The 13538-nt window shown below is 40.2% G+C and overlaps 1 protein-coding gene across 1 annotated transcript in view; it reads left to right on the plus strand.

Moving 5' to 3' along the window:
- The window catches only part of Hpse2 (heparanase 2 (inactive)), a 681933-nt gene that overhangs the window by 521872 nt on the left and 146523 nt on the right, over positions 1-13538 (plus strand). Inside the window, exon 7 of the mRNA XM_059257820.1 lies at positions 5224-5317. Within this exon, the coding sequence (XP_059113803.1) occupies positions 5224-5317 (94 nt within the window). The remainder of the gene's footprint in view (positions 1-5223; positions 5318-13538) is intronic.

Here is a 13538-nt window from a genome sequence, read left to right on the forward strand (position 1 = left end):
CTAGAATAGGTTTTACTTAGTACATTGTATGAAATTTCATGTACACTAACTATGAAAAACTCTGGAAGGATATTTATCAAAATGTGAACAATGATTCAAAGTGTTGGTCTTATAAGTGACTCCTCATTTTATACTTCTATTTTGTTTGTGCTTACTTTTTAATTTGCATTTATTTCTTTTATAATAAAAAGAATGCTTTTAAAAAATAAGATGAAGTAAATCATATAGTAAATAAAATTTTAAATTTTATTTAAATGCATAAGAAAGTTAGTGAATAAATTGATAAGAGGATCCATTTGCTTTGAATACTCAGCCATTCTTGCCATGCTTGGTGTGACCTGCCAGTCTATAGACAAGAATGACAGTAGCTGCCGTCAAGCAAGACTATTCTGATCATGAACAAATGTTTCATCTGTTACAATAGTTATGGAAAGGTTATTTCAACACAGCCTTCCTGGCTGCACCCATCAATTGAGTGGCTCATTTCTTTGTGTGACCTTAGTGAAGTTGGAGCTTATAAGGGTTTGGAGGAGATCTAAGATTTGCTTAAAAGTGTTACTATAGGGGATTCTAAAATCACCCTGCTGGGATTTTATATGGACATGTCTAGAGTTTCTCTAATTGAAAAATTTCTTTGCTCTCCCACTGCCAGTTTCTTTCTTTTGATTTATCTGTCTTCAGAATCCTCTGCAGCCATTGCTAAACTAATTAACTCTTGTGGAGACTGGTGAGTAGCTAAGAATCATCATTATCTTCTGAGGGCAAAAGACAGAAAGGAAGAGAGTTGTCCTCAAATCACTGAAAAATTAGCATCATCTAGCCTGGCTTCCTTTTACCCAGTCATTGTTAGAAATCCGTATCATTGGAGCTGGGGCTGTAGCTTAGTAAGTAATAAATAAATGACCCTCATCATCATGAGTAGCAGCCTTCTGGTGAGCACAGACTGCTTCACTTCCTTCATACCCGCATCTGTGTGCTGTATTGGTCTGTAACTGTGACACTATGGAGAGGTATTATTGGTACCCAAGTGCTCTGATAAGCAGGGCTTCCTATAGGCTGTGAATTGAGGCCAGCTTGTGATGTACAGTGGATTATTCTAGACTAGATTTGATTAGAACGAGATCCTGTCTAAAATTAGAAAATCGAATATAATAAAAGAGGCTTCAGGGTTATCCAGTTCATACTATGATGTTAATTGATCCCCTTCCCCTCTCTTCAGAATGATCCCAAATTTTAGTGACCAAAGTTCCTGTTTCAATAGTTTAAGACAAAGGTGAATTTAAGTTGCAAATGAAATTCTCAGGCTAATATGAGGAGTCCTTTGACATCCAAATATAAACTAGACTCAGACTGAGGTTGTTAGAAAGATGCTGTTTTGCTTAGGGCAGTAAAGGGGTTCGGTTCCTTCATTGGGTCAAAGGTACAGGCAAGCCCAGGGCCATATTTGAGAAGTACTTTAAAGGGTCTCTGACATCTCTGTGACCTTCCTTTATTTGCTTAGTAACCTCATCTATTGCCATAGTTTTACCCATGACTTTTAAGCTGAAGAAGAGACCAGGTCAACGTTGCTCATCTCAATTTTCTGCTCTCTCTAACTAGCTGCTATATATTTCATCTTTGATATTCTGTGTATGTTTGATCTATCAAACTGCTTCCTTCATCTCTCTTGACAAGCTGTGGCCTAACTCTAATGCCTAATTGTCCTCAGCATAATGTTCTCCAAGGCATCCTCTCTTGAGCTCATGGTCATTCTTCACTGCATGCCTCGATTTCACTCAGAAGGAAATATTGTGAGTGCTTTTGTCACAGTCTGCCACTTGCATGTCTTCTGTGTCTTCCCTTGTTTAGAGCCACATCACTTCTTGCCCACACCATTGAGGTAACTTTGTCTCCTGGTTTCTCTGCCTGGAGCTCTTTCTACCCCAGTCCAAATTCAGTCTTCAGGAGTAGCCAAGGAACAACTGGGAATAATTGGATCCAGCTTGTTAGGTTAAAAATGGGGTCAATAATGGGCTCTGAAAGGCTTAAGTTAAAGTTTCTGTTGGAGCTCCTTCTCCTGTGCTGAATGAAGGAGGACTTGCACTATTTCAGGGTCCAGACAAACAGAATGTCAGTCACTAAGCAAACAGTAATCCGGAGCATATTTCACTGAGCAAACAGTAATCCGGAGCATATTTCTCTCTGCTCCCACCTGCAAGGAATCCAGAGTTTGTCTTTAGTGATACATATTTTTCTCCTTCAAACCTTGTAGTGGATAAGAGTGTTCTCCTCTGGAAAGATGCTCCCCCTGCAGCACCAGTGCACAGCCTTTCAGTCAAGTTTCTGCTACCTTGAGCCTTTAAGTAACCTGGCAGAGTATATTTGGTTATTGGATACCTTCGATGTGCTAGGCTCTGTGGCCAGTGTTTTTCCTTATTTGTTCACCATAGCAACCCTATAAAAATATTACAGGCTTGAATTTTTAATTTTTTTTACATTTTTATTTATTTCATGTGAGTGTGTGTGAGAGAGATAGAGAAAGACACACACACATGGTGGGAGAGTGGGGGGAGCGAGAGGGAGAGCACACACCTGTGGAAGTCAGAGGTAGGCCTCATGAATCCAACTCCGATCATCAGGCTTTTATGGCAAGCGCCATTGCCCACTGAGCCATCTTGCAGGCTCCAGGCTTGAATTTTTTAACCTATCTTACAGAAAGAGAAACCCAGATATATATGTATGAAAATGTTATAACTAAATCCATTACTTTTTATGCCAACTTGGAAAAAAGGGGTGGAGATCAAATATCATGTGGGTAATAAGTGATAAAGCATAGTGAACCAGGGTTTTTAACTCTAAGTTCTATGTAACTTGAACAAAGGAATAAAAGAAAAGAGGAAAAGAATGAAGGGACCATAGATCAGATGGGTTAGTCTAAATGTTTGTGGAGAATCCTACATACTGAAAAATTACATCTGGCATCTTTGTGTCAATAACTATTAAACTCTATGTGTTGCCAGCAAAAATGATAAACACTGATTGTTAGCATAGCTACTGGGAAATGAATGTAGAGAAAAGGAGAAACTACAATATGTTTGCTTGAATATTGAGAGACTAATTACAGCATGCTGTTTGTCATAGGACTTGTCACCATATAAGTGTTCACTTCTTCAGCTGTGCATTAGAACAACAGTGCACAGCTTGCTTTGCTTTAATTTTAATGATCCCATCCCAGCATGCCCATTTTTCATGTAATGCATGATCAAGCTCAACTTGTTAAAAAAATTAGAGATGGTAATAACGGAATACTAGAGAGGAGAGGTTATAAAATGTTAAGGCAGTGGCCATGACTGAAACTATGTTATACATAATAAATGTTTGTTGAATTTGAGTTTGGCATTTGAACCAGAGATGAGGTAAAATGTCATATTATTGTTTTATTCCATTATGTAAGTAACCACACAAAAAATATAAGTACATATATTCTAACAATATTTCTACTTTTTAGGATTCTATACTTACACATAATTTTACCAGCTAGTGTCCTGTGTCTTAAATGAAGTTAGAAAGGTCAGAAAACAAAAAAGTTTTTGTGTACCTTCTGTGTGCCTGCTGTGTGTCAGGCATCTTAGGTTTATTATCTCCTTGATTTTATAATTAGCCCCAAGGAGCAGACATGTCACCCCTCTTTCATTAATAAAAGAACTATCAAACATGGTGGCACACATTGGAATTTCAGAATTTAGTAGGCTGAAACAGGAGGAATACTATAGTTCAAAGCTAACCTGAGCTACATAGTGAGTCCAGGCAAGCCTAGACTACAAAGTGAGCCCTTGTCTCAAAAACAAACATGCAAACGAAAACTAGACAGATGATAGATAGGCAGGTAGGCAGGTAGGTAGGCAGGCAAGCAGGCAGGCAGGCAGACAGACAGACAGTTTAAATATGCAAGAACTAAGGTCTGTAGAGACCAGGAAAGCCTCTGAGATTATATAAGCAGCAAATGCCAAATCAGGAATCTGAACTCAAATGTCTCTGTCTCCAAAAACACATTTTTCTTTGGTTTTGTTTTGTTTTTAACGTATCAGTCATTTAAACACTGAGTTCTTTGGAAATACCTTATGGTAGTGAGAGAGGCCGACAGGAGGCTAAGTAAGACCTGTCTCCTTCCCTTACTTCCACTAGAGCACCTGTTTACAATAAAAGCTTTTTAAGCCTGACCATTCCATACAACATTAAGAACTTTCATATAAGTCTGTATATATTGATGGATAGATCTTTTATTTCAAACGAAAGAAAATCTATCATTAGTTATCAACCAATAAGACTTTAGTGGATTAGGCTAGGCATATGGGAGTCATAAGCATTTAAAATTTTTCTTAGTTCAGATTTTGCCAAGATAGGAGTAGGGCAGGGTTCTAGGTGATGAAGGTCACCTCACCTGGAGCCCATGTCTGCTTTGTCTTCGGAATAAGTGGTTCAGAAAAGAGGAGCACATGAGGTGGTGGGGTGGGCCTGTTTTGGTCAAATGTTCACAAGTGTCAATGCAGCTTGATGATTCTCTTAAGTCCCTAATGAAAACCAGACTGAAAGCAGACCAAATAAGCACCAGCCCTGTTCGATCAGCAGAGAGCTTTGGGGCCGGTGTATGGATTTCTTTGCATTTGTTTGTTCATTATTCACTCATTCATTCATCCAAATGATGGGGAGGGGGCTCCACTATAATGAGTTTTACCAAGGAAGCAAGCTAGAAACTGGAAACACTTGAGACGTTTGACTGCACTGCATCAGAATTTTACTCTGTTGTTTATTTTCTTATTTAAAAGTGGAAACCTAGCAAATGTTTGGGTGTTCCTTTGAAACTCTCCCATGCCTTTGTTGCTTTAAGGTAAAGATAGAGACAGCCATGAGATTGAAGGCTAAGTCCTTTCCCAAGAGAAAAAGTAAGTTTTTCCCCAATTGCCCAGTTTAGATTATGTAATATCTGTCAGTTCCCAGAGAGCAAGAAATGTGTTTTTACCTGAGCAAGGCTGAAAAAAGTCACAGTAGCTGACAAATGGAATTGGAAACAGAGAAAATACAAAGAATATTATTTGCTTGAAAAGTATGAAGAATCAAAATCTATCCTGTGATGGATACAATCCTAGGTGGTTTCCTCAGCAAACAGAGACTTCTGATAAGAGAAGTGTATTTCCAACCCCCTCTTCAAGATTTTATCTGACTGTTATTTTATTTTTATTCCAGTTGCTACATTGATGGCCGGGTGGTCAAGGTGATGGACTTCCTGAAAACTCGTCTGTTAGATACACTCTCTGACCAGATTAGGAAAATTCAGAAAGTGAGTAGAATTATCTGTGAGCTGATGTGTTTTGGAAGAAAGACAAGGAAAAGGTCACAGGGTCTCAACTGGAATTTAGTGCTGTGGGAACCAGGCTAGGAAAAGATTCCAGATGGACGTGGCCACATCCCCTTCTTTCAATGATGATTGTGGATTGTTATTGTTTTTCACATTTCGAAGGGTTTATATTTGTCACATCAAGATCTAGAGCTGTTCTTTTTTTTTTTTTTTTTTTTTTTTTTTTCTGAGACAAGGTTTCTCTGTGTAGCTTTGCGCCTTTCCTGGGACTCACTTGGTAGCCCAGGCTGGCCTCGAACTCACAGAGATCCGCCTGGCTCTGCCTCCCGAGTGCTGGGATTAAAGGCGTGCGCCACCACCGCCCGGCTAGATCTAGAGCTGTTCTAACAAATGATTTCAAGGGTAAGGAATTCTTACACACTGTTGGTGGGGATGGAAGTAGTATAGTCATGGAGAACAGTGCAGAAGTGTCTCACAAACCAGAACTAGAACTATACATGACCCAGTCATCCAAAGCACGACCATCATATCAAAGAGCTGCTTGCACTCTCATGCTTCCTGCAGCGCTTCCTGTTGAGACTAACTGAGATACAGTCAACCAAGGTATCTATCAGTGGACACATGGATAAAGAAATAGTGTAAGGTTTCTTATGCAATGAAGAATGAAATCCTGTCATTTTTAGAAAAATGGATGGAACTGGAGGTCATTGTGTTGAGTAGAATGAGCCAGACTCAGAAAGACAAATACTGCATATTCCTTTCCCTGTGGAAAAGGTAAGACAATTCACTCAAACTAGAAAATAGCAGAAGCTAGGAGAGAAGAGAGAGCAGCGAACAGAGAAGTGAGCTAAGAGGTACCATACCACAGTGAAGTGGTGCAAATACATCCATGTCTCCAGCATAACAAGGTGACTGTTCACAGTGATACAGCTTATCAATACCTGGAAGAGAGCTCAGAGGCTCTAAATGTAAAGAAATAACAAAGAGGTGAAGCTCTTCATTATAAAAACTGAAATAGTGCACACAGTACCCTATAAATATGTGCAGCTATTAAAAATTAATTAAAACAAAAAGTAAAATTCAAAGAATAAAAACTCCACATGGGAATCAAAGGTTTGTTAAAACAAACAGCAACAACAAAAAAGAAAGCAGACATTTTCTTCATCCTTCCAACTTTGCCCTCCATTTAAAATTAAGTGAAACTATTATTTTTATTTAAAGAGCTTCTTTAATGACAAGTTTGCTTGTTTTGTTTTCCTGGGGATTCATTTGGGGCTAGTTTAAGGGGATTATCATTGCTCATATTCATTGAAGTTCTGGTTTTGAGAGCTAATGATTCTGATCCATATTTACATCGTTCTTAGGTATCTTAGAATCAGCCATGTAAGAGTTGACTTTTGTAAAAAGGAAGAGAAAATTAAATCGTATTAAGCAATTGCATGTAAGTCTTTCCAGCAAGACCCTTTAGTTATTGGACCAATCCAGATAACTAATGGTGCCCATTAGAAACATGCCCAGTCTTGTTCTTGACACTCTGGTTTAGTGTGGCTAGAGCTGAGAGCTCTACCTTGAATAGTAGTCATCTGTCTAGTGATTGTGTGTGTGTTACAGGTTATAGGGTCACATTTTGAGATAAACTAGATTCATTCATTCTAAATAATGAGGATCTTGTAAGTTCCACTAGATCTCATCAAAATACATCTTCTGCTGTCCAGTAATGTTCTTTTCTAGAAATTTGCACTCTGTGGATACTCAGCTATCCTTTTGAGCAGATAAAATACTTCTCAATAAGTAGTCCCTCTGTAAATATGGGATGGATGAATAAGTAGACCAGTGAATGAATGGTTCATGTTTAAAACTATCTCTGAAAGAAAATTCTACTTGAAGCCATCATAGAAAAGCACGATTGAGAACTAAAGTGGAAGTCTGAACCTTTTTTATATTCTCATGCTAATGTCTTACTCAAATAACATACAGCCTCCATGTTCACTTGTTCTTGGGGAATGTTAAAGCATGGGAACTCTCAAGACTCCGGATTTCTATATCCTAATGTAATCACCGTGGGACAAGGGACATTGACCAGAACCTTTTTCTATCACTGCCTTCTATTAGACAAGAAGAACTAAATGATCTGAAATATTTCTGCCAGTCTGTTTGACAACAGTTAGTGAAAAGTATTGCGAGCACCATGCAAAGTGCCAGATGCTAGAGATAGAAAATAGAATAAAATGTGGCCTCAAGGAATTCAGTTTTAAGTTTTAATATTTGACTAGGTTGGAACATGTTGCCTGGTGCAACAGAATATCAACCTATTGTTGATCATGGTAGTGCATGCCTATAACCTAGCCCCTGGAAGTCTGAGGCAAGAGGATCATGAGTTGGAAGCCAATCTTGGCTGATGAGACTTAGCCTCAAAATCAAACAAAAATCAACCTACAGAATGTTACAGTTTTCTAGACTCACTGTGCTAATTCAAGTTGCTCTCTAGAAGAACTTTTCTTTTATTCCCTTACTCGTAAGTTAACTCTCTCAGGCAATATGCTTCAGACAGCCTTCTAAGTATTTGTATTACAACAATGTACAAGATAGTCAAGTCCCTTTATTTTTGGTTCTTCTATCTTTGAACCCAATTAAAAGATTGTTATTACTAATAATATTGACCAAGAGAGACAGTTCTAACTGTATTCACGTTATTATTTAAGTGTAGCAAGTGAGTATAAGTTAGAACAAGGACGAAGGTGTTCTCTCTCTGCTTCACCCTTTATCTCTGCGTGGCCCTTAATCATCACAGAACGTTCAAACGCTAAAGGAGCAAAGCTTACTTCCTGGTTTATATAGGGTCCCAGAAATATACATGAAAGAACTAAAACCCTATGGAAAATTGAGATTCAAGCCTGATGCCCTTGAAGTGGCCTCCCACTTCAGGAATAGTGGAAGCCCTCAGGAGGAATGACCTATAAGTAAAAGGCTCCTGGAAGGGAGGGCTAGACTTAGCAGCAAGATCAGGCATCATCTTTTGGCCATTAGAAACATAACCTGCCCAGAGGTCCTTTCAAGTCATGGCCTCTATTCTGGTTTTCTATGGCTGTATAAGCAATCACTCCAAAACTTCATGGCAAAAACATTTGTTATGTGATGGAACAGATAAGTGGGAATTTGCACAGAGCGTAGCAGGGATAGTTTCTCTGCTCCATGGTAGCTGAAACTGTTAGCTGGAAGATTTGATGGCTGAGGTGCATCAAGATTGTCACATAAGATTAATCAGAAGTCATTTTTACTCAGCTGGTGGCAGCTTTCACCTTAGTTGGGGCTGAGAGCCAGAATATCCACAACTTTATTTCTTTACCTATAAAGTGAAGATGCTAAGAATTCTACATTCCCTCTTTTTTAAGGAAGTTAGGAAGGTCACACACAGCTGGTCTGTTAATTCATATTGAGCAATAGTTGTTATTGCTGTTACTTTGTTAGTTATTGCACTTGTTTTAATAATTTTTGTGACTATAAATGCTCCATACTACCTTTATTCTCCATTTGTTCTTTGTCTTTTTTCTCCTTCCTCTTTCTTTGAACCCTAGAGAATATAATAGGTGATATTTTTGGCACCTGAAAGGCAATGACTCAATTGCTAAAAGCAGCTGTGGTTTCCAAATTTGGACTGCCATTTAGAGAAGAATTCTGTTTTCTCAGCAGTCAGTGAATTATCAGGTTAGAAGGAAATCTATATGATACTTTTGGAAACCAGTGAAATGTCTGGACAACCCACACCTTTGGATGAGCACACACTCCTTTCCATTAGAACAAGAATAATCATCTTTACTGGGAGGGGAGGCAAAGGGAAGACCTGAGACTCACAGTGCAGAGAAGGTCAAATGGGAAAGGGAGAGACATTTAGGACACAACGCAGATGGTATAGTGTGGAGAGCTGGGCTGACTCCAAAACAGTGACGTAAGAACCAAGAAGAACCACTTTGGCTCAACTCATTTGGACTCTATGATTTGTGTCTTCATCTCCTGGAGGAATCAGAGGAGGAAATAACACTTTTTACATTATTTTCAGCAATTCAATAAGCACAGGAAGGAGTTGGTGAAATCCCAGTCAGGAGAAAAGTATTTCCACAAGTACTGTCCATATGATTGCAGTTTGAATATGAAATGAACTGCAGCGGGCTTCCTCCATATTTGAAAAGTTAATTCCACCTCCTCCCTTTACACCCTTCTCCATTCATGTATCAGTGTTTGTGCCGTTTGTAGTGTTTTCCAGACTTCTGAGAATATGAGGGTAAACAAAACTAACGTGATGCTTGTCCTCACAGACCTTACAGTCTAGTGGGGGAGAGCAGTTACCGAAGCAGTTGATAATCGAGTACAGTGATGGTTGTGATAGTGTGATATGGGAACTCATCGTGGCATGTATCCATCTTTCTGGTTTCTCGAGACAGGGTTTCTCTGTGTAGCTTTGGTGCCTGTCCTGGATCTCACTCTGTAGACCAGGCTGGCCTCGAACTCACAGAGATCCGCCTGCCTCTGCCTCCTGAGTGCTGGGATTAAAGGTGTGCGCCACCACCGCCCAGCTCTGTATTTGACATCTATTAACTGTTCATTTTGTAGCTTATGCAAAGTTTCTTTCTAACCACCCAGCATTAGAAATGCTTTCAAAGAAGAATAGCAGTGTTCTTAGTAAGAGGGTACTAATGTGACCCCACAATTAGTTGGTATGAGGTGACTGCCCTGGAAGTGAGGGTTGGGTGAGAATTTTCAAGCTTTTGTGGTATCAGACAAATGGTGGTGGAAGAGAACAAGGCTTCTGAAGACTTGACTTTGATGCATTGCGCTCCATTCCAGTTGTTCTCTAGAGAGGGACAGTGCCAGGGATGGCAGTGTGGAAGAATATGCCACCTGTGGGCAGTTGGAGGAATAGCCATTTAGAGCCAAAGCGTCTTCAGTAGAGGGGGCAACTTGAGGAGCTTACGACAGTTCAGCATAGAAGTAAGAGGATGTAGTGCTTGTCCTAAACGAGAATAAAATCATCACTGAATCATCATCATTGGTGGAGTCGGGCATTTGAGTGGGCAAAGCATCCGGTAGCCTAAAATGTTGGTTAGTCAGACAAAAGGACGGGAAAGGAAGCAGCCAGTAACTGCTTTCTGTTCTGTCTTCACCATCATTCATCAGTGCTTTAGGAATCTGGAATATTCTTCCTTGTTTTCTTTCATATGCTCAAAATGGCATTGCCTCCATACTGACTCCATCCTGTCCATGTGTTCTTATCTTAATATTTTGTTGTCTCATTTCATTCAGTTATTTTTTCTTTAGTTTGGGATAACAAGAACAGAGAGTAATATTTTAAATCCCAAAAATGTCACTGAAACAGACCAACAGTTGATCTAATACCAAAAACCTGGGAAAATATGGTACTCTGTAACAGAAAGAGAATGAAAAACATTACATAGACACTAGACAGAAGAGATAAGAGGAGTGTGATGAGATAATGGGATGATTCGGCTCAGAAAAGCTCACCTTGTCTAACTTAAAAAGGACATTTTAAATATGGAGGCAGCCTAGGCAAGCAAAGGCTTGTGGTTCTCCTCAAGCAACAAAATTCAATCAGAAGGTAACAGAGCCCTAAATGGAACTGTGAGTGTGTGATATCTGCCCTTGCTAGCTGGGGGTTGTTAGTTGTCTTCTTTGAAACTTAGTATTTTCATCAATAAAATATTCTCATTTGCTGACTAAATATTAAATAAAGTCATTATCAAGAAATCCATGGGGCATGAAAAAAAAGGAAAAATACAAAGTTACATTTATGTGCAATAAGATCAAAATCAGAGACAGGTTCAAAAAAACTTTAGAACTTAGAAAAAAGAAGGAAACTTCCTGGAGTTGAGGACTATTTCATAGAGAAAATAACATTTAGAACAATCCTCGAAAAAACTATCAGGAAGCGTGGGTGAGAGGGCAGGAAGGAAACAAACAGCCGAAGTGTACGCCATTTTTCTAAAGCAGGCAGACCATCCTGCCTGGGATTTACAGGGAAGAAATGGAGAATGGGGAGCTAAACGCTGGTTGTGTGTGGTAGTCAATACTATCTGAAATAAAGCAGTTCAAGTCCTAACCTGTGGTAAGTGCTCATTGCAGGAACATCAGATACAAGTTACTTCCTGTTCGTCTCTCTGCTGGTCAGACAGACCTCTCAGAGAACAACAACAAAATGGTTGGTTCCCACTGCTGGCAATGCAAGGAGAAACCACTGAAGGTTCTTAAAACTGGAGAGGAATTCCACAGTTAACCAAGGGCAGCAGGCTGGAGGCTGGTCTAGAAAAGAAAGAGGAGAAAGGCAGGAAGACAGGGAAAGAAATTGTAACGCCCAGACTCAGGAAGGAACAGAGAGGAAGGAGAAGAGTCAGCTTTATCCCCTCCTCTTCCAGTGAAGTTGGTAGCATCAAGTCAACAACTACACACAGAGTGGACAAATCAGGAGCAGTACTGAGAGTTCACCTGACCATTCACAAGTACAATGGAGAGTCAAGACTGCTGAGGGGCTAACAAGGTACGTGGTGAGGTGTAAGGAGCTTCCTGACGACCAGCTGGATGACTCAGTGGGTGAAGGCGCTTGCCACCAAAACTTGTCACCTGAGTCCAGCCCCTAGAACCCACATGCTGGAAAGGAGAGAACTGACTCCCTCAAATAGTCCCCTGACCTCCACGTGCACACGGTCTCTCTCTCTCTCTCTCTCTCTCTCTCTCTCTCTCTCTCTCTCTCTCTCTCTCTCTCTCTCTCTCACACACACACACACACACACACACACACACACACACACACTATATAAAGAATATTAGATTGTGTTTTAAAAACCAAGAAGAGACTTCCTAAAGCAGTCCTTTGTGACCAGCAGTATAGGAGGCTTGTTCTGGTTCCGCAGAGAGCAACTGACTGCTCTTCTGAAGTTCAGGGGAAGGTTGACTCCCAAGGACATGAGATCCTGGAATTAATGGGCTCCAGCTTCTTTTGGAGGGTGGGCCCCCTGCCAGGGCTGATTAGCCCAGCTGGCCTGTCCACTGTTCCTGTTTTATTGCTTCCTTTCTCATTAAGGAAGGTGTTGGTTTGGATAACCATAAACAACATGTCTGCTGCAACCATGCTACCATCTCTCACACAGCCAGCGCCTGAAGCCAGGTCCTCAGGAGGCTTTTCAAAGATGGAGATTACAGCTTTAGAGGTGGGATAGCAAGGAACTAGAGGAAGAGGAAGATCAGGTTTGGAAAATGTGCCCCATAAATGGTTATGTTCTTATTTTATTTTTTAAAAAATCAAGACTCTTTCCCCAAAGTGTGCTCCTCTTCCTCTCTCCCCCCAGCCTTACCCATACACCTCTTCTACTCTACCCCTGCCTCAGTATACCTCATCCATATAAAGACACCAAACATTTTAACTCAGTCTCCATTTCTGAAATGTAGGAGAATGGAACTAGAAATATAAAATATTTCCAGAATAAAAGAAGAATTAAAACTTATACTTCTAGTAGATGGGAAAGTGAGCAGCTGATGGCCACTGAATGGACTTTTCTTTGGGTGCCTCCAAGCTTCTTGACCACATGGGCCCCAGGGCTGATTTTGGGAACAAAAGAGTTGGAAGGGAGCTAGGCAGCCAGCCTCCTTCTAAGCTTGCTCAGGTAACATCAACCCCTGTCTCCTCCCCAGTGTATCCTGAGAATAACCTTCATTGGCACATCATTTCTCACCAGGAACCCTTTCACTTTCCAAAGTCCTCGCCTTTTCTCTTTCCAGCACAGGGAGAATCATATTTACTCAGAAAACCACAGTTTTGAACTATAGCCCTTGGTTTCTTAGAGTTTCATTTTCTGAGGGAATTTTGCAGCTGGTTTCATCTGCTTTTTCTGTTTTATTTTTTCCCTTTTTGTTTGTTTGTTTTTCTCCTCTTCAGCCCAAGCTAATTTTCTCCCCAGGCTCAACTAGCGCCCAGCCTCAGCATCCGTACCACCACCACACTTCACCATGCTGGCCTTCTCTGTTCTTGGAAGAGTCCTAGTTCATCAAATTTCCCACCATGTCCTCAACAGAAAAGGCATAGAAAACATTTGCTCAATTGTGTTGACTCCTTAAACTTTCAACATCAGTACTTTTAGGAATTTCTCCCTGGTCAGATAACTGCTTTAGTTTATATCCAAGTTTTACTTCACTGTGT

This window comes from Peromyscus eremicus, chromosome 1, assembly GCF_949786415.1.
Source record: "Peromyscus eremicus chromosome 1, PerEre_H2_v1, whole genome shotgun sequence".
Classification (NCBI taxonomy): Eukaryota; Metazoa; Chordata; class Mammalia; order Rodentia; family Cricetidae; genus Peromyscus; species Peromyscus eremicus.